Source organism: Histoplasma capsulatum, assembly GCF_000150115.1.
Source record: "Histoplasma capsulatum G186AR genomic scaffold supercont2.20, whole genome shotgun sequence".
In the NCBI taxonomy this organism is placed as follows: Eukaryota; Fungi; Ascomycota; class Eurotiomycetes; order Onygenales; family Ajellomycetaceae; genus Histoplasma; species Histoplasma capsulatum.
Window position 1 is genome coordinate 158,108 of NW_025544820.1, and position 17,960 is coordinate 176,067.

Sequence of the window (17,960 nt, forward strand, 5' to 3'; positions counted from 1 at the left end):
GGAATGGGCTTCTTTGTCATGAATCTTCAAACCAATCCCTTCTGGCTAAAACTTGGGAACAATCTCGCTGCAAGGATTTGATAGACCAAATTACCTACCTCCGTCTTAAGCGAATCCCATCAGAAAGGAATTATTCACAGCGATATGCGGTTTTAGCCCGCCTACATTCGCACGGATGGTCAATTAGGCTATGTGATTTCAGCGACGCTGTGAAGGTAGGTGAGGCCCAAGCAGCTGGTGAAAACGGACAATTGCAAATTACATATCAACCACATCGAAGGCAGAATTGGTCTGAGTTTGCGGAATGACGCTTCTCTACGCCCTTCGACGGTCGAAGTGAGGATGGTATTATGCCGACTCTTCAGCGACGAGAATCGGTTTGATGTGGATCAGGTAAGAGGTGCATACTTCATTATCTAAGGTATGGCGGTGCAAAGATATAATTTACCTTTATGCTGTGATCTGTTGATATACATACATATATTCAAGTTGGTTCCCTTCAATGTGACAGGAACAATGGCCGCATGGGATTGTTTGTCAACACCCTTTCATAAACGGTGCCAAAAAAAAATAAATAAATAAAATAAAATAAACCTCCAGAAAAGCCCCAAAATGAATTCTCCAGGTGATGTCACCGCTTTGTTTTGGGGTCACCCAGCATCCTAAATTTTTTCTCAACTCTTTATTCTAGTGGGATTCACGTTTCATCAAGATAATCTGATAACAAAAACTAGTCTTCCAAGGTTCCATGGGGCTATGTTTTTTTTTGGGCCCGTATTATATACAATACATGCATTTGATACATACGATACGGTTGTATTGAAATGGTTCCATACGCGGTTGTTGCGTAAAGACTTATGTTTCAAAGGATCCACATGCTCGGAAAATTGACGAATCGGAGAGTAATACCAGGGCACACGGATCAGATAACCCCTTTCCCAACAAACCTCGGATCAGATAACAAAACGGCAAAAAATGGAGGAGCCATCTCCAGGTGCAAAAAAATATCGCCATGTGTGATTCGGGGTATAGTTACGGAACTGTATAGTACCTAGCCTGTGATACCGGATTTAGTTCCGCCGTAGCAATTGCAAGTCATAAATTGTCGCAGGATGTTTTTGTTGGGCAAACACCTCCCACAATTGGGAAGACGTGTCTGAATGTCTAATTCTGCTGCTGTCCTACAATCAACCATACCATGCTATCGCTCTTCTATCAGCGTATATCTACCTATATCAAATTATCCGCCTCATCACTTCTCAGCGTTCTCCGTCTCTACAGGCCATTCCAACGTCGGCGTCTTACCATGCCTAGTAACGAGGGATCTATAGGCTCGTCCAGCACCACAAGACCGAAAGATGTCCTTGTGGTAGGTGGTTCATATTCTGGGCTTGCGGCAGCTCTGAACCTCCTGGATCTATGCCAAGGTCGAAGTTGCAGATTTGCTGGCGCCTTGGATCCTGAGATTTCTGAACCAGCAGAAAGGAGAGAGAGAGTCCCTATCCAAATAACCATAGTGGATGAACGAGATGGCTACTGTAAGTCCACTCGCAACACTCCATCAAATAACCGAAACTGAGTAAGTAACAAAACGGGAATCGTTGTAAAAGTCCATCTTATTGGGACTCCCCTCGCGTTTGCGTCGGAAGAGTATGCCCTGTCGGCCTGGAGAAAGTTTGCAGACATTCCCGCTCTACAGACGCCAGCTATAAAATTCATACAGGGTAGTGTCACTCGTGTGGACTGCGAGCGAAAAATCTCCACTATCAAGGAAACTGGCACCGACAAAGAGATCAGCCAGAAGTATGACTACTTGGTTGCAAGCTCTGGGCTGAGACGAACTTGGCCAAGTGCTCCCCAATCTCTGAATAAGGATAACTATTTGGAGGAGGTAGGGGAGCATATTGCGAAAATCAAAATGGCAAACGGTGGCGTCGTAGTCATCGGAGGTGGTAGGTTTTCAAATCCACATTACGATACTCCGTTGGCACAGATGTGGACTGCATTAACGAGGTGAATGATTTCTACAGGAGCCGTCGGCATCGAAATGGCAAGCGAGCTGAAAGAGATGCACCCAGACCTAAGGGTCACCCTTATCCATTCAAGGGCCAAACTTCTGTCATCGGAACCTCTTCCTGATGAATTTCGTGATCGGGCCCTTGAACTGCTTCACGAGACTGGCGTCGAAACCATTTTGGGCTCACGGGTAATTCGCACAACCCAAACTGAGCTAAATGGGGCGGCAACTCCAAGCTATACTCTTTCATTAACAGATGGGCGGACTATTAAGGCAGGCTATGTCATCAATGCCATCTCAAAATACAGTCCAACAACAGCATACCTGCCTAGCAGCGTCCTTGACAAAGAGGGCTATGTGAAGGTTAATTCAGCGTAAGGAGCATCAACACAAATAACGGGGTAACAAAAAGGAAATATTTACCGCTGCTAACACAAACCCAATAGTCTAAACTTCACCGATGAAGTTCCAAATGCAAAATACCACTTCGCGGCCGGGGACCTCGCCCTGTGGTCTGGCATCAAACGGGCCGGCCGGGCCATGCACCACGGACACTACGTCGGGATGAATATCTACCAGCAACTGCTAAATGAGCGGTTTGGGACGAAGCCTAAATTTTCCGAAATGGTGCATGCGCCGCCGTCTATGGCGGTGGCAGTGGGGAAGAACACTGTCGCATATGGGGCTGAGCAAGGCGTGGTGTCAGGAGAGGAAATCGCCAAGATCTTCTTTGAAGATGATTTGGGATTTGGAAGTATGTATCCTTCGCCTCTCTTCTATTTTATGAGGTATGTTTATTGCGTAGTCGATTGTTTACTAATTGTAATATGTGTAGTTTGCTGGAGGTATTTGAAGCTTGGAGAGGCGCCGAAATGACTTTAGGCTATGGTGTTTTGGTGCCTGGGAGAGATGGTAAAATTTCATACAAAGGACAGCATTTTACTAGTTAATCAACGGGATATTTATATATATATATATATCATTCATCTCTGATAAACTAGTTGAATTCTCCTATTTCCAGAGGTTATATTGAGAAGTTATATTTTAATTTGCGAGCGAGGGGGAAAGAGATGGGAGTTTAAACGTGGAATATAAACTTGGCTCTGGATTATTGCAAAATGAAGTAAAAGAGTAGTTACTATAAATTAAGAAAGTTAGATCTAAAATAACTTCGATGCAAAACCTCTATGTTTTTTTATTTAAGTTCCCCGCAAGCACAAACACCCGGTAATAAATTGACAGCATCAACTGTTTGTCCCATGTTACTCGAAGGCCTGATGTAATGCATTGATTTTATAACTTTCGCTCCGTTCCACTAACTCTGCATGGGTGCCTTTATCAGTGCATCTTCCATCTTCGATGAGGAAGATGACATCTGCTTTCTGAATCGTATATAGCCTATGCGCGATGGCGATAACAGTCATACCTTTGGTGGCTTTCTCTAAGCCGGCCTGGAGAAGCTGTTCGGATTCTGCGTCGAGGGCACTTGTCGATTCGTCCAGGAGAAGCAGCTGAGGTTTCCGGACAAGTGCGCGGGCAATTGCGAGTCGCTGTTTCTGCCCGCCTGACAGCTGATTTCCACTGGGTCCACAGTTAGTGTTATACCCTTCCGGCAAGTTAACAATGGTGTCATGAATATTTGCCAACCGGCAAGCTTCTTCAATTTCTGCATCTGTTGGCTTGTGGCCAGGGCGAGCTCCAAGGGCAACATTGAATCGGATAGTGCCTTCGAAAAGCACGCTGTCCTGTGGGACAAAAGCGATGTTATCACGGAACGATACTCCTTCACGGGTTGAGATGTCTTGGCCATCGATATGGACACTGCCTGAGGTTGGTGTATATAACCTCTCGATCAGAGATACGATGGTTGATTTGCCTGCGCCGCTTGGGCCGACTAACGCCGCAAACTGGCCCGGTTTAATATTAATATCCAAACCCTCAAGGACTAGAACGTCTTGACGCGCTGGGTACGAGAACTTCACGTTGTTCAGAGAAACGCTGATTCCTCCCTGACTTTGATCGGGACGTTTCTCTCGTGGCTCGGCGTTGGCTTCGAGGTCATTGCCCGGTTTCAGATGTTGGCATGGACCAGAAAGATTCTTGGTCGATCCGAGGTCAAGGAGGTTCAGAATTCGAGCGAGCGCGGTGAAGGCACGCGACACATCTGGGGCTAGTGTGAACATTTGGCCCCAGAGCTGTGCGCTCACGAGGAGAGCCATGAGCACAATAAAGAACTGCGTCTGTGAGTAATCGCCTGCAATAATTCTCTTAGCTCCCCACCAATAGGCAAGCGCATACAAGAAATTGCTCACGCCGTACGAAATTGCTAGCCAAAGGTTGGCATAGGCGCTTTGCTGCGCAATTTCCATTGTCGGGCCTTTTAGGGAGCGTCGATAGGTTCTCAAAATTTCGTGTTCCAGAGAAAGAGCAGAGATAGTCTTGATCGAATTGACGGCTTCAACCGTTATTCCAAGTGATTTCTCAAACGCCCTGGCATGGCGCTCTTGAAACTGCGTCATTGTTATGACTCGCATGACACCCGCGCCCAGCATCAATGGGACAACAGCGAGGCAGACCAGTGCAATCTTCCATGCAATTACATGGGATAACGCAATTGCGACGACCAGATTTACTAGTATAGCAATAATGGTACCTACAACCGATCCCGTGAGACCAGATAGAGCATTACCATCTTGGGTGATGATTGAAAGGAGGACAGTAGGACTTCTTCCATCCGACTGATGCCACTGCAAGTCCTGCTCCATGAGGGCCCTGAACGAGAGCACTCGAACTTTGTAAGTAATTTTCTCTGCAACCCAGCCAAATGCTGACCAACTTCCCAGATTAGCGAAAAACTCGATAATGGCGAGGATGAAAAACATCAATCCGTAAAATTTACCAGCAGACCTGATGGAATCTGCAGTTTTGCATGGGCTCAACCCACCAATCGTGTTGCCGAAGACAACTGCAGAGGCTGAATATGTGCCACCAACTACGAAAGCGCTGGTCAGTGCTAGGAAAAGGAAGAGCATATGCGGCCGCAACATTGGACCCACGGCTTTCAGGGTTGACGATAAAGACCGTTTCGCATTAATACCATCGCTGTTGTCTTCTCCTTTCCGCGCAGATGTCTCCAATGAGCGCCTTTCGTCAAGACTAGCTTCGGCAGCCTTCTCTATTATGTTGTCATAGGAGTCCTTTGTTGCCAATGACTCACTCGAAACATTCTCTTCCTCAGGACGAATATTGAGATTCTGTAGACGAACTAGACCAGCGTATGCGCCATCGCTTGATATCAACTCCGAGTGAGTCCCCTGCTCAACAACTTTCCCTTGATTCATAACGATAATATTATCGGCGTTCTTTATGGTGGATAGACGATGGGCAATGGATATTAACGTCCTTCCGCTCATTACCTTCTCAATCGCGGATTGGACACGTTGCTGACTAGTAGAATCGAGAGCAGCGGTCGCTTCATCAAGAATCAAAAGTTTAGGCTCTTTAACTAAAGCACGAGCAATGGAAATTCTTTGTTTTTGACCTCCTGATATCAGGCTACCTGCAGAACCGACAAGAGTACCATACCCATCCTTTAGACGACCGATAAAAGCACTCGCATCAGCGAGATCCGCTGCATTACGCACCAGATCTATGATTTTTGCAGTCTCTTGACCATGCATCTCTGCTTCTTCGATTAGATCCCGTCCATTCCTGACGGCAGTTGCAATATCGGAAAGTTTACCTCCAAGCAAGGCTGGGGACAGGTGAGAGTGAGATGGAGAATTAATTAGTCCCAAGGCAATATTCTCAAGGATGGATCGGTCGAGGAGTGATGGCTCTTGCTGGACAAGACTGAGATTGCTTCGCAAAGATCGAACATTGAGATCTTTGATGTTCTGCCCAGCGAAAGACACTTCCCCATTTGTTGGGTCATATAATCGTGCTATTAGGCCGGCTACGGTCGACTTCCCGCTCCCGGATAGACCAACGATTGCGGTATGTTGTCCAGCTGCACATGACATTGACACATTATCTAGCACAGGTTTATCTGGCCGGGACGGAAATGCAAAGGAAACATTGTTCAGCTCAATATTACCGGAAACGTTTCGGAGAGAATTTCCAGTGCCTTCAACTGTGCCATCTATTTTCGGTTCCCGGTTGATATCAGCTTCCAAACTTTCGAAGGTCACTCCTGCAGCATCGAAGACTTGAACAAAAGGAGCGACTTGGCTAAGGATCAAAGTAGCTTTTAAAACTTCAGTTAGCCTACTGGATACTGGATACTTTAATATTGAATATCTCACCATCGACCAACAAAAAAATCACGGTGTATGTAGTCCCAACTGATGATCCAGGGTTACCGGAGGCAACTGCATCCGCGATCGTTTTCGAGCCTTGCCAGAATGCCAATCCATTTGCGGAGAATGCAATAAAATACAGCAATCCCGACTGGACAGCGATAGAAATTGCCTTTCTAATTCCAGCTACCTTTGCATTGCCCAACAGGCCTGCAAATTTCGATTCTAACTGAGCGTTTGCCGAGAATGCATGCACAATTGTTGCGTTTGACAGTGCTTCCATCGCAACGGATGATGCTCCAGCAACGTTTTTCAGCATAGCCGATGCGTATTTCTGAGTATAGTAACCGCCAACAAGCGACATTAGCAGATAGGCTGGCGTTAGAGACACTAACTCCCCACCAAGTTTTGCATCTTTGACGAAAGCGATGATATAAGCGGTGATGAAAAACGATACACTATTGAGGACAATGCCTACTTTCTCAGATGTCCCCTGTTGGATTGTCGTTATGTCACTCGTGAGTCGAGATGCAGCTTCTCCAGCTGGCATATTGTCGAAGAATGAAGCATCCTGCCGTAATAGACTTTTGAAATACCGCTCACGAAGTCTTTGGGCCAGGCGCTCACCAAACAAATTCCACGAAGCGACATAGATATATACCAAGACAAAGTAAGCGATTCCAACATAGACGACTTTGAGTGCCTTGTCATTAACTTCTGATTGATATGCTGAGCCTCTTTGAGAATCGGTGTTGCAAGATGCAGAATTAAGATTGTCAACCAATTGGCCGAAGATAATACCCATAAGAGGGAATGGCACTCCTGAAGCAATCGCGGCTAGTATACCAAGTGTGAGGAGAATAAGGTCAACGGTTGTCGGCTCTGCATAAAAGAGAAGGCGGACATATCTAGTAGCCCTTCGAATAATCTATCCAGTCGTCACAGAGTTAGCTGTGCTTATAACATTTGTATTTGAGATGATTATCAGTACCCTTCGGCTCTTCGCAGTTTTTGACTCTCCGGCAGCCAAATCTTCCGACGCCTCAGTCATATCTGTGTTTGGTAGCAGGAAAACAAACTCCTCTGCTCAAGTACCGCAATTTCCAATGCGAGTTTATGAAAGCAAACACCAGGAAGAGTTGATTCATGGCGAGAACGGAAAGTGGCTCTCGATGAAGCTCGATGTCTCCCCCAGGCGGATGGCCCTCGATAGCTCTGAGGATTCTAGGCCCCATGCTGCGAAGTTTCTCTTGCTCTCATTTTTTCTAGTTTCGCGTTTTGTGGGTCAATTGCACCAATGCCGTAGGGGAGCACAGTAGCGTTGTGTGAGGTGGTATGATGTTTGGATACGAACCTTATCAGATCCGTATTTATTTCAGAAATGGTTTGTATATGTGCATAACAATACGATAGCGTGGGGACTGTGGGAAAACGCCGAATTACTGTTACACAACGTCAAGAGTGTCCACATGGGCAGGATCAGATAACTCTATTAACCGGGACCCCGGTATCGGAGATTGGTTCCGTCTTATCAGATCATACGATGTCTGCCCCGCCAAGCAGCCGCATTCTGCTTCGATCCCAACAGGAATTGCTCTGTCAATCATTATCCAGGGAAAGAAAAAACTCTTGCATCCCCTTGCCCCATGATCATATCTCATACCCACATTAATTTCTGGTTCCGTACTTTTGTGGAGCTCTATGCCGCCCATGCAGAACTGAACTCACAAAAATTCCCACGGCTAGGCTCGGTTTGAATGGCATCATCATCATCATCACCATCCTGGATTCGGTTCTTTCCCACTGTACGTCACGCCGTAGTTCGTACAAGCCGTTTCGATTCTTATTACAATGGAAATCGTACGAAATGGTTTGCAAAATTTCCCATACAACGGTGACGGAAATGTCTCTTCTAGAGATCAGCGGGAACAAAAAGATGTGGAGCCCCCGCTGTAACTTACCATATTTCTGACAGACCCGTAAGACGCTTTCGCTCTCCACAGTTAGGTGATGGTACTGACATAGGGAAGTGTTGAACGGAAAATGACTGAAGAATGCAACTCGGGCAGGACTGTTGAGATTCGCGGGAGATATACGAGAAAGGGAAAGTATAAAATTAGCCCGGTGCAAAGGTACACCATCTTATCCATATCTGTCTATAGATTATGAGGGGATAAACCTCGCCTCATGAAGGTAGACAGTAATACGGAAGACGATTGTCCATTGATTCTAGTCATGAACATGCACTTACCTGCTTGCAACGGCAATAAGGTCGATGGGAATGCCCAATTTGACTTCTCTGCAAGTGGTCGAGTAACAGATGGGGTTTTTATGGAGAATTCCCTCTTATTTCTCAAGGGTTTTGAGGATCAGATTGATCTTTTAGTTTTGGCCTGGACTTTATTCCTGTACCGAGATAATGGTCTCAGCGATGATGGAGAATTCTCATGGAGTCTGAAGGTCGCACCAACCGATGAGAATTCGATTCTAAAAGGTTTCTCAAGCAATATCAATGAAATCGTTTTGGCGGAGAGCGACCCCGTAACGAAAGCACTTGCCTCCATTCGCGCCAGACGGACCACTACCTCAAATAACGAACATACGCAACCATCCACCTACTCCATTTTGTTCACAATTACCACTCAAACAGAGAATGGCAGTGAAGATGTAAGTATTATTGACTTCATGACTGCTCTTGATTCTCTCGGCTAAATCGAGTATGCAGTTGCCATTTTACGTCGAAGCACTAGCATCGAATCCGAAATTATTGATGAAGCAACACGGCCAACATGCCACGCTATCCTTGCATGCTGTTCACATCCAGTGCTCCGGATTCATGGATATTCTCGACTCAATCCTCAAAAACACAGACCAGACAATCAGGCAGGCCATGCAGCTTGGTGACCGCGAATTGCAGCAATTGTGGAAATGGAATGCATCTGTCCCTCAAACACTTGACGACTGTATCCATGATATTTTTGTGCAAAAGGCGCGAAGGGATCCTAGTCGTCAGGCCGTTGTTTCGTGGGATGGCGAATTGTCTTACGGAGAAGTTGATCAGTTTTCGACGCTGCTGGCAATTCATCTCATTAAACTAGGTGTCAAATTTGGAAACCATGTCTTACTTTGTTTCGAAAAGTCAATGTGGACTGTTGTTGCAGTGCTCGCCGTTATGAAGTCAGGCGGCACATTGGTGCTCACAGACCCGAGTCAACCTGAGGCGCGATTGCAGACAATAGCGACAGAAGTGGGTGCGAATCTGATGCTAACTTCGGAACGGCAGGAGGAGTTGGGAAAGAGAATTTTAGCTGGAGGCGTGATTGTGGTTAATCGTGATTTTTTCCAACAAATCCAGACGTCAGTACTGCCGCCAGCTTCTGCAACCGACCTACCATCTGTTCCTGGGTCTTCTCCCCTATATACCATTTTCACATCAGGAAGTACAGGAAAACCAAAGGGTGTGGTAATATCACACGCGAATTATACTAGCGGCGCTTTGCCGAGAGCTGAAGCTGTAGGCTATGGTCCACACTCACGGGTACTCGACTTTCCATCTTACGCTTTCGATGTCAGTATTGATTGCATGTTATGCACTCTCGCCCATGGAGGGTGTGTCTGTGTGCCATCCGAAGACGATCGAGTGAACAATCTTAGTGGCGCAATAAGAAACATGAAAGTCAACATGGCTCATATGACACCGTCCGTTGCAAGGGTCCTCGGAGAAGATACTTTGTCTTCTCTTGAGGTTCTAGGTCTTGGGGGAGAATCCGTTTCCGTCCGAGATGCGGCAAACTGGGGCAAATTGACAAAGGTTATTATTGCCTACGGGCCGTCAGAGTGCACGGTTGGCTGTACAATTAACAATGAAATCGCACTTGATCGAGCATATACTAGCATCGGGAAGGGTGTTGGTGGTGTTACATGGGTGGTGGACCCAACTGACCATAATCGTCTGATGCCTATCGGAGCAATTGGCGAGCTTATTATAGAGGGTCCGATTGTGGGGCGGGGGTACCTTAACGACCCCGAACGGACTTCATCTGTATTCATTGAAGACCCAATGTGGCTGCTTTCCGGTTGCCAAGGATACCCTGGAAGACATGGACGTTTCTATAAAACGGGAGATCTAGTCAAATATGATCCAGATGGCTCGGGCTCAATAGTTTTTGTGGGCAGAGGCGACCAGCAAGTAAAGCTCAGAGGGCAGCGAGTAGAGCTCGGAGAGGTGGAACACCACTTACGGACCAGGCTACCAGCTGGAAACGTCGTTGCTGCGGAGGTTATCACACCAGGAGGGAAAGGGGATCAGCCAACCTTGGTCGCCTTTATCGCAGAGAAAACCACCACGAAATCCCAGACAAATAAAGAAATAGCGACCTTCTCCACGGAGCTCCGTCATTCCCTAGAAGTGATGGATAAGGCGCTTGGGAGTGTGCTTCCTCGGTATATGGTGCCAGCAGCATATATACCTCTGCTTGAAATGCCATTACTCGTATCGTGTAAAGTAGACCGCAAGAAGCTACGCAGTCTTGGGTCTGCCATGTCAAGAAAAGAGCTTATTAGGCATAAGACTTTCTCATCACAGAAGGAGCCGCAGTCAGAGAGGGAGCGACAATTGGCACATCTCTGGAAAGGTCTATTCGGCGCTGAAGCGGAGATTGATGTACAGAGCAATTTCTTCGACTTAGGAGGAGATTCTCTCATGGCAATGAAACTGGTGGCCGCTGCACGCGCGGAGAACCTTCTTACCAGCGTAGCTGATATATTCCGGCATCCAACCTTAGCAGAACTGGCTATAACCCTGAAGCATTCTGATTCCGAAGCAGAAATCGATGTGCCGCCATTTTCCCTCTTGGATTCACACTGGAAAGAGAACAATGCACGCATCGAAACGGCAAAACTCTGCGGAATTGACGCAACATCGGTCATGGATGTCTACCCTTGTACGCCATTGCAAGAAGGCTTGATGGCCCTTTCTGCCAAAGTCAGCGAAGCGTATGTTGCTCAGCGAGTTGTCGAACTAGCAAATTCCCAAACAGCGCAGCGGCTCCAAAGGGCGTTCGAAACTGCAGCTGCAGACTCCCCAATATTACGCACACGCATAGTGCAGGTTCCCGGCCATGGTCTCATGCAAGTTGTTTTGAAAGATGGGATCACATGGCGTGCAGGCACGACCCTAGAAGAGTACTTGGTTAAAGACCGGAATGAATCAATGGGATTAGGCACACCGCTCGCGCGTTTTGCAGTTACTTCAAATGAGACAACAGGCAAAGTCCATTTTGTCTTGACAATACATCATGCTTTGTATGATGGTTGGTCTATGCCATTGGTAGTGCGGCGCGTTAATAGGGCGTTTAACAACCAGGAATCAGAAAGATCAGTCGCTTTCAACTCCTTTATTAAACACCTCAGCGGCCTCAACCATAAAGATTCCGAGATATACTGGAAGGAACAACTGCAAGGAGCGAACGGTTTGCAGTTCCCAGCTCTCCCGCGGGCTGGATATCAAACACAGGCTCAATCGCTATTGGAACAATACTTCCCGCTAGGGAAGACATCGGCATCATGTACCAGCATTGCGACCTCTATCAGAGCGGCCTGGGCTTTGGTTGTAGGAAAATATACCTTATCCGATGATGTCGTGTTTGGGGAAACTCTTACAGGGAGAAATGCACCTGTTGTAGGTATTGAAAAAATTGAAGGGCCCATGATTACCACCGTCCCCGTGCGGGTACGGTTTGACCGAAATACACGGGTTAGCGAGTATCTACGAAGAATCCACGATGGCAGTATACTTCGTATCCCCCATGAACACATGGGACTGCAGCATATCAGACGCCTGAGCCCTGACGCGCGCGAAGCTTGCGAGTTGAGGACCGGCATTGTCATTCACCCAACCACAACGGAGGATGGCACGAACCTGACGGGAGATGGACCAGCCAATGGTTTTGTCCCAGCCGGAGATGAGGACGCTGCCCGCGAGGCATTGAAATTCAACACATATGCTCTTATGTTGGTTTGCTCGTTGGATCCCAAAGGTTTCCTGGTCATGGCCAGCTTTGATTCGGCCACAATCGACGTCTGTCAAATGGATAAGGTGTTGGGGCAATTCGGACAAACCGTACAACAACTATGTGAAAATGGGAATGCCCTTGTCAGCGATTTGCTACCAATGACAGACGAAGAGCTAGCTGAGATATGGCGTTTCAGCAATACCTACAAACCAAATAGTGGAGATGAGGTAGTCTTGGGTCATGACTATTCAGATGCAACTGCAACTTGGATAGTTGCTCCTGAAGATTCGGAACAGTTAGTCCCGCTTGGGGGAATAGGAGAGCTCGTCATCGAAGGGGATTTCCCAACAAACACTTCCATTCAAATCGGCGGTACCAAATGGCTTTCTGCTGGTCATCGGGATATTCCAGGAAGGCAAGCAACCCTTCATAAAACAGGCCAGTTAGCCAAGTACAACAGTGATGGTTCGTTAGTGATCCTAGGGGGAAAAGGCAGAAATATCAAATCTGACATGGAAATTAAGAAACCGGAAGCCAAAAGTCGGTCACAAGTGACAACTCCCAAACAACAGAAATTACGAAAACTCTGGGCCCGCGTCCTTGGGATTAGTGAGGACGAGGTTGGCTCTAATGACAGTTTCTTTGACCTCGGCGGCGACTCTATTAGCGCTATGAAATTGGTGTCAGAGGGAAGAATGGAAAATCTCGAACTGGTAGTTATGCAGGTCTTCCAGCATCGTCGTTTTCACGATATGGCGGATATTGCGAAGGAGTCGCTACCTCTCCAAGTAGCTACGAAACAATATAGTCCATTTTCAACTCTTGACGTCTCAGATGTTGATACCTTTATTTCTGAATCTATCCACCCCTCGCTTATGAACCCAAGCTGGAAAGTAGTAGACGTCCTGCCTGCACGTCCTCTCCAGGAGATCGCCGTGGATGGGACAATCAACCTTCCCCGATATTCTGCACGGTACGAATTATTCTACTTGGATGCAGCTGTCGACCAGTCGCACCTATTCAAAAGCTGTCAGGAACTCATATCTCGCAACGAGATCCTACGGACGATTTTCGTCAAGTCCGGCGGTTCTTGTTTCGGCGTTGTGATAGAGGAACTACAACTTCCCCTAGATGAATACCAAATAGACGGCGACCTGACAGCTTTTGCGGAGCAGCTTTGTGGTCTTGATATCCAGACGGTGATGCCACTTGGATCCCCTTTCATAAAGTTCTTCTTTGTCCAGAGTTCTAGTGGACTGAGTTGCCTGATTATGCGTATTTCCCATGCTCAATATGACGAAATCTGCCTCCCCATTTTACTTCGTCAGCTTTCCGCTTTATACGAGGGCGAGCTGGTTCCTGCAGGCTTACCTTTCTCGTCATTTGTCCACCACATCGTCAGAAACAACATCCCACAAAGCATAGAATACTGGCGACGCCTGCTCCAGGGTTCCTCTATGTCAGTTCTGCGCCCATCAACGCCGTTAATCAGCAAAAAGTCGATTTTTATATCCAAAACGTTTGACATCTCATCACGTTCGAAAGAAATCACGCTTGCCACTCTCCCTACAGCAGCATGGGCACTATGCTTGGCTCGCCGTTTGTCCCTACGTGACGTCACATTCGGAGAAGTTGTCAGTGGTCGCAACATCGATTTCGCCAATTGTGACACGGTCGTCGGACCAACTTGGCAGTACATTCCAGTAAGAGTCAAGTTCAAATCTGGTTGGACGGTAGTCGACCTGCTCAACTTTGTTCAACACCAGCACATCTCAAGCACGCCGTTCGAAGGCATAGGGCTTAAGGAAATTGTTCGGAAATGTACAGACTGGCCCGAGACGACGGAATGGTTTGACTCTGTCGTACATCAAGACGTTGAGCATGTGGAGAGCCTACGTTTTTTGTCAGCCAATAGCCGGATGGATACTATTTACCCACACCTGGAGCCTCTTCGTGAGTGGAAAATACAGGCTTTCCCGAAAGGGGACAGCTTATGTATCGAGATCGTCACATTTGAGTCCTGGAGAGCAGAGGCCGATTCTATCCTCAACGAAATGGGTGACATTATCTCGCTGCTGGTGACCAAACCAAATTCAACACTGTTTCGGGCAGACGTGATGGAAGAGAGCACTCCACCTACGAGCTGACGGAAAATTTTTCGTCTGTCCCACGAAATAGCTGGGTTGGGGTATAGACACTGAAAAATCTTTTGACATCTACGGAGTATATCCATGGGCGTTTCCAGAAATTGTGCCAATTTTTACCTCCTGCAATCTCGTATACTCATCTACTTAGCACGTGTCTTTTTTTTTTTTTTGTGTCCTTTCTCTTCTCTTCTTCCCACACTCCCCAAGGGATTTCCTCTAAAGTAACAAAATTTGATGATACTATTTCTGTTTCAAAAATTCCCGTGCCCAATTTTTTGTTCCTTTCCCTTTCCTTTCTTTCGGTTCTTTCTTGCTCCTTGTTAAAAGTCTATCAGATTAACAAATTGAATCACTATTACTAAATTCCTATTTATTGTGTCATGTAGAGAAAGCTTTTGTCAGTTGACAACTTAGTTATCATGCATGAGCTTCCATTTGTAAATATAGAAACCTAAACTCCTTCTAGTCCCCTATTTCAATTAACCAAGCCAAATCTTACTTCCCGGTGGGGATTACTCAAGTTAACGTGGCATATACATAGACACAGCAAAACGAAGTGGACAAATGATGAGACACCGTACCACTCGCTATCACTGAGCTTCTAATGATGAACCAGATGATGAGTCGAATTGATATCCATTTCCAGCTCTGCCGTAGGTTCATACCATCTCTTCTTATCCCTCGAGAACAATCCTTTGACATCAAGCGGATCTAGTATCTTCTGCAGCAAGGGGCGAGAATCGGTGAAAGCGCCCTCGATTGTTTCGTTGGCTCTCTCCTGTCCATCAATGCCTACGTATACCTGCGAGTCAATCGGGAGAATGTGGCTAGGGTGGAAAGCATTGAACATCGTGGTGTTAAGCAACATCAGAAATGCCTCACATATGAGGAAAGGCTGCTCGTTTGTACGAAACGAGTGGCCTTCGGGAACAAATGTTTCTAGAAGCAACTGAGCTCAGCCTCGGAAGACGCCGCAATGGGGTTCAAAGCTTAGTAACACAACTGGAAGAAAGAAATACCTGCAATATGGTAGGCGGATCGTATAATAATAAACATCGAGGATGCGTAAAGAGAGTACACAACCATCATAAACCTTCTACCCGTACCACCATTCGAGGTAACAGACCACTCCGCACGAAGTGCACAGACCCGGACATGAAATGATGCTAAAATGGCCAAGAACGATGTGAACAAGAATGCCTGAGTAATCATGGCTGCTCGAATCAAATTCAATCCAATTTTATACCGAGCAGCCGTGTCAGTATGAGCGCCAGCAAGTAAGCCAGCACCGGTCCAGACGCATACCTCAGCCAGGACGTCAAAGGTGATAAACGTGCGGACGACCCTGATTGGAGACATTGGAGCTGCAGAGGGGACAAAGCTGAATAGTCGTCCACAGATGAAATAATCTGCACCAGCATACGTCGGCCCAGCGCCGAGAATGAACATCGTCGACAGTGTGTAGAGAGATTGAACATCTCCCTTGCCAGAAGCGAGAAGGGAGCGCTGGAGAAAACCTATGGCCGAAAAAATGGCGCCTAGCGTCAATGGGATTGTGAATTTCTGTGGTTTAGACGTTCTAGAAAGGGGCATGGACGTGGAACCGTGAGTAGTTATTTTCTGTTTGGTGATGGGAAGATGATCTCACCTATGCTGCAATTCATGCAATGCTGCAGAAATTGAGTAAGCCACGGTGAAGAAAATGGCTGCACTTCTGTTTGGAGAATAGTGGTATAGCTCTGAAAGATGTTGTTAGAGAGCGGTAGGCTTCCCCTTGTGGTGAGTATTTACCTTTTACTTCAGGCTCAGGTGACATGATTTCCTGAATGATAGTATTGATATGGCAAAACAATTATATTTTGGGATTCTAAAAGAACACTCCATTTGCCATGAATAAGAAAGTCTAGGAAGCTAGAGCCGGGCCATTCTGGCTCTTTTATAACGCTCCGCCCATGGTCAAATTCAACTTCACCGGCCATGACAAGGAACTTAGATGCTGCGCCCATTGTCCCTGCCGTATGATTCATATTTACTAACTGGTTCAGGGAAATATCCTGGGTCTGCAGACGCTGCTGGTTGTTTCGGGGATGCGCCTTGTCCCGCTTGACTTTGCTCCGCGCGAGGGATGATGAGTTCAAAGAAGAAGCTTGATACCCGATGAGGAAATATATGTGGCCAAGACCTGCCAAGTACCGCCTAGCGATCGATCATTCATATACGGAGTAAGGTGGAAGTAGCTGAGCATCATCGTTCGATGTCAAATCTACTTTATGATAACCGCTTGTAGTGATCCGCAGCAAGCAGAGCGGGCGCTCTCAAGTTTGGCAATGAGCGTAGTGGGTGAATCAAGTTTGTGAACGAAGAACAAGAAAAGTTGAAGCTAATGAGCAAATGCTAAAAGCAAAAGAATATATATATATATTCATTATTAAAAACCATCAAGGCGCATCAAGCAGTATAGTTGCTATTTTTTCTATCTCGAATAATGGATGAGAGAGCTTATCGGCAGTGCCGCTCGCTCCTTTTTATTCCAGAAACACGGTTTCGCAATTAGAAAAGGCGTATTTTCTCCGAGAGAATTTTGAAATATTGCCCGGGAGATTCCCAACTTGAACTTGAGCAAATGCCGTGGGATAATGATAAAAATGGTAATCGGAATAAAGAATGTGGTGAAAAGCGCAAATCGTTCATCGACTTCCTCGAATGTTTTGTCAGCATTGGATTCCCGCTGCAGAATTGGCGAGGAATTCAGATGGGTTTAAAATTGCAAACACAAGGAAATCAACCTCGCAATCAAGATAGGTAGGAAGAGGAGTATTGCACTGAAAAGAGAAGGGGGAAGCTGCGTTTTCCAGCCGCAATATTTGATTGTCTGGATATGGACAGGTAACTGCAGTGTTCGTTCCCACGGAGTAGCTCTTATACATGATGGAGCCTTAAATAATAAAAATTAAAGAAAAAGAAAAAGAAAAAGCAGAAGAGAGATGGGGAGATCACAATCATTGCAAGGTCTCAGGGGCAGTGCCAACAACCAACTTGATTATAACGGGATTCGAATCAATCAAATAGCTGCACGGAATGATCACTCGGACGGGGCAGCGCAACAACCCGTCATTCGCTTGTTGAGCTTGAGCTGATAGAAAAACAAAATAGATCTTGCGCTCACGGGCTCTGTGGAGGACGCTTGACACATGGAAAAGGGCCAGGACACAGCCAACCCTAGAAGCGGTCGCCAGGAGGTTTGGTTGCTGCCGGAATTCTCTGAAGAAAAGATCCGATTGTTGCGAAGGTGTGGAAATTCCTATGGTACTGGCGTAAATTAGAAGGACACTAGACAGATACAATACATAGTAGTATATAGTACAGTACATGCAAGTCTTTCATGCGATATACGGTATGATATTACATTACATGAATAATATACGATACGAGACGTACTGTAATATATTATCATTACTCCGTACTGTCCATCTTATCAATCAGG

The 17,960-nt window shown here is 46.4% G+C and overlaps 5 protein-coding genes across 5 annotated transcripts; 2 read left to right on the forward strand and 3 right to left on the reverse strand.

Annotated features, from left to right (window-relative positions):
* Positions 1-1,141: 1,141 nt before the first annotated feature.
* HCBG_09031 (uncharacterized protein) lies at positions 1,142-2,893 on the forward strand (the record flags this gene model as incomplete). The annotated part of the gene is made up of 5 exons (XM_045436080.1): positions 1,142-1,538; positions 1,611-1,952; positions 2,031-2,391; positions 2,464-2,771; positions 2,853-2,893. 5 exons carry the CDS (start codon positions 1,307-1,309, stop codon positions 2,891-2,893), a joined length of 1,284 nt encoding a protein of 427 aa, XP_045283232.1.
* Positions 2,894-3,097: 204 nt separating this feature from the next.
* On the reverse strand, positions 3,098-7,366 carry HCBG_09032 (uncharacterized protein; the record flags this gene model as incomplete). Its single annotated transcript, XM_045436081.1, has 3 exons — positions 3,098-6,263; positions 6,322-7,243; positions 7,307-7,366. 3 exons carry the CDS (start codon positions 7,364-7,366, stop codon positions 3,280-3,282), a joined length of 3,966 nt encoding a protein of 1,321 aa, XP_045283233.1.
* A 1,184-nt stretch (positions 7,367-8,550) lies between these two features.
* HCBG_09033 (nonribosomal peptide synthetase) lies at positions 8,551-14,476 on the forward strand (the record flags this gene model as incomplete). Its single annotated transcript, XM_045436082.1, has 2 exons — positions 8,551-8,982; positions 9,041-14,476. The coding sequence occupies 2 exons, from the start codon at positions 8,551-8,553 to the stop codon at positions 14,474-14,476; spliced, it is 5,868 nt and encodes a 1,955-aa protein (XP_045283234.1).
* A 601-nt stretch (positions 14,477-15,077) lies between these two features.
* On the reverse strand, positions 15,078-16,292 carry HCBG_09034 (uncharacterized protein; the record flags this gene model as incomplete). The annotated part of the gene is made up of 4 exons (XM_045436083.1): positions 15,078-15,415; positions 15,496-16,055; positions 16,125-16,215; positions 16,268-16,292. The coding sequence occupies 4 exons, from the start codon at positions 16,290-16,292 to the stop codon at positions 15,078-15,080; spliced, it is 1,014 nt and encodes a 337-aa protein (XP_045283235.1).
* Positions 16,293-17,475: 1,183 nt separating this feature from the next.
* HCBG_09035 (uncharacterized protein) lies at positions 17,476-17,947 on the reverse strand (the record flags this gene model as incomplete). The annotated part of the gene is made up of 2 exons (XM_045436084.1): positions 17,476-17,777; positions 17,941-17,947. 2 exons carry the CDS (start codon positions 17,945-17,947, stop codon positions 17,476-17,478), a joined length of 309 nt encoding a protein of 102 aa, XP_045283236.1.
* Positions 17,948-17,960: the final 13 nt, after the last annotated feature.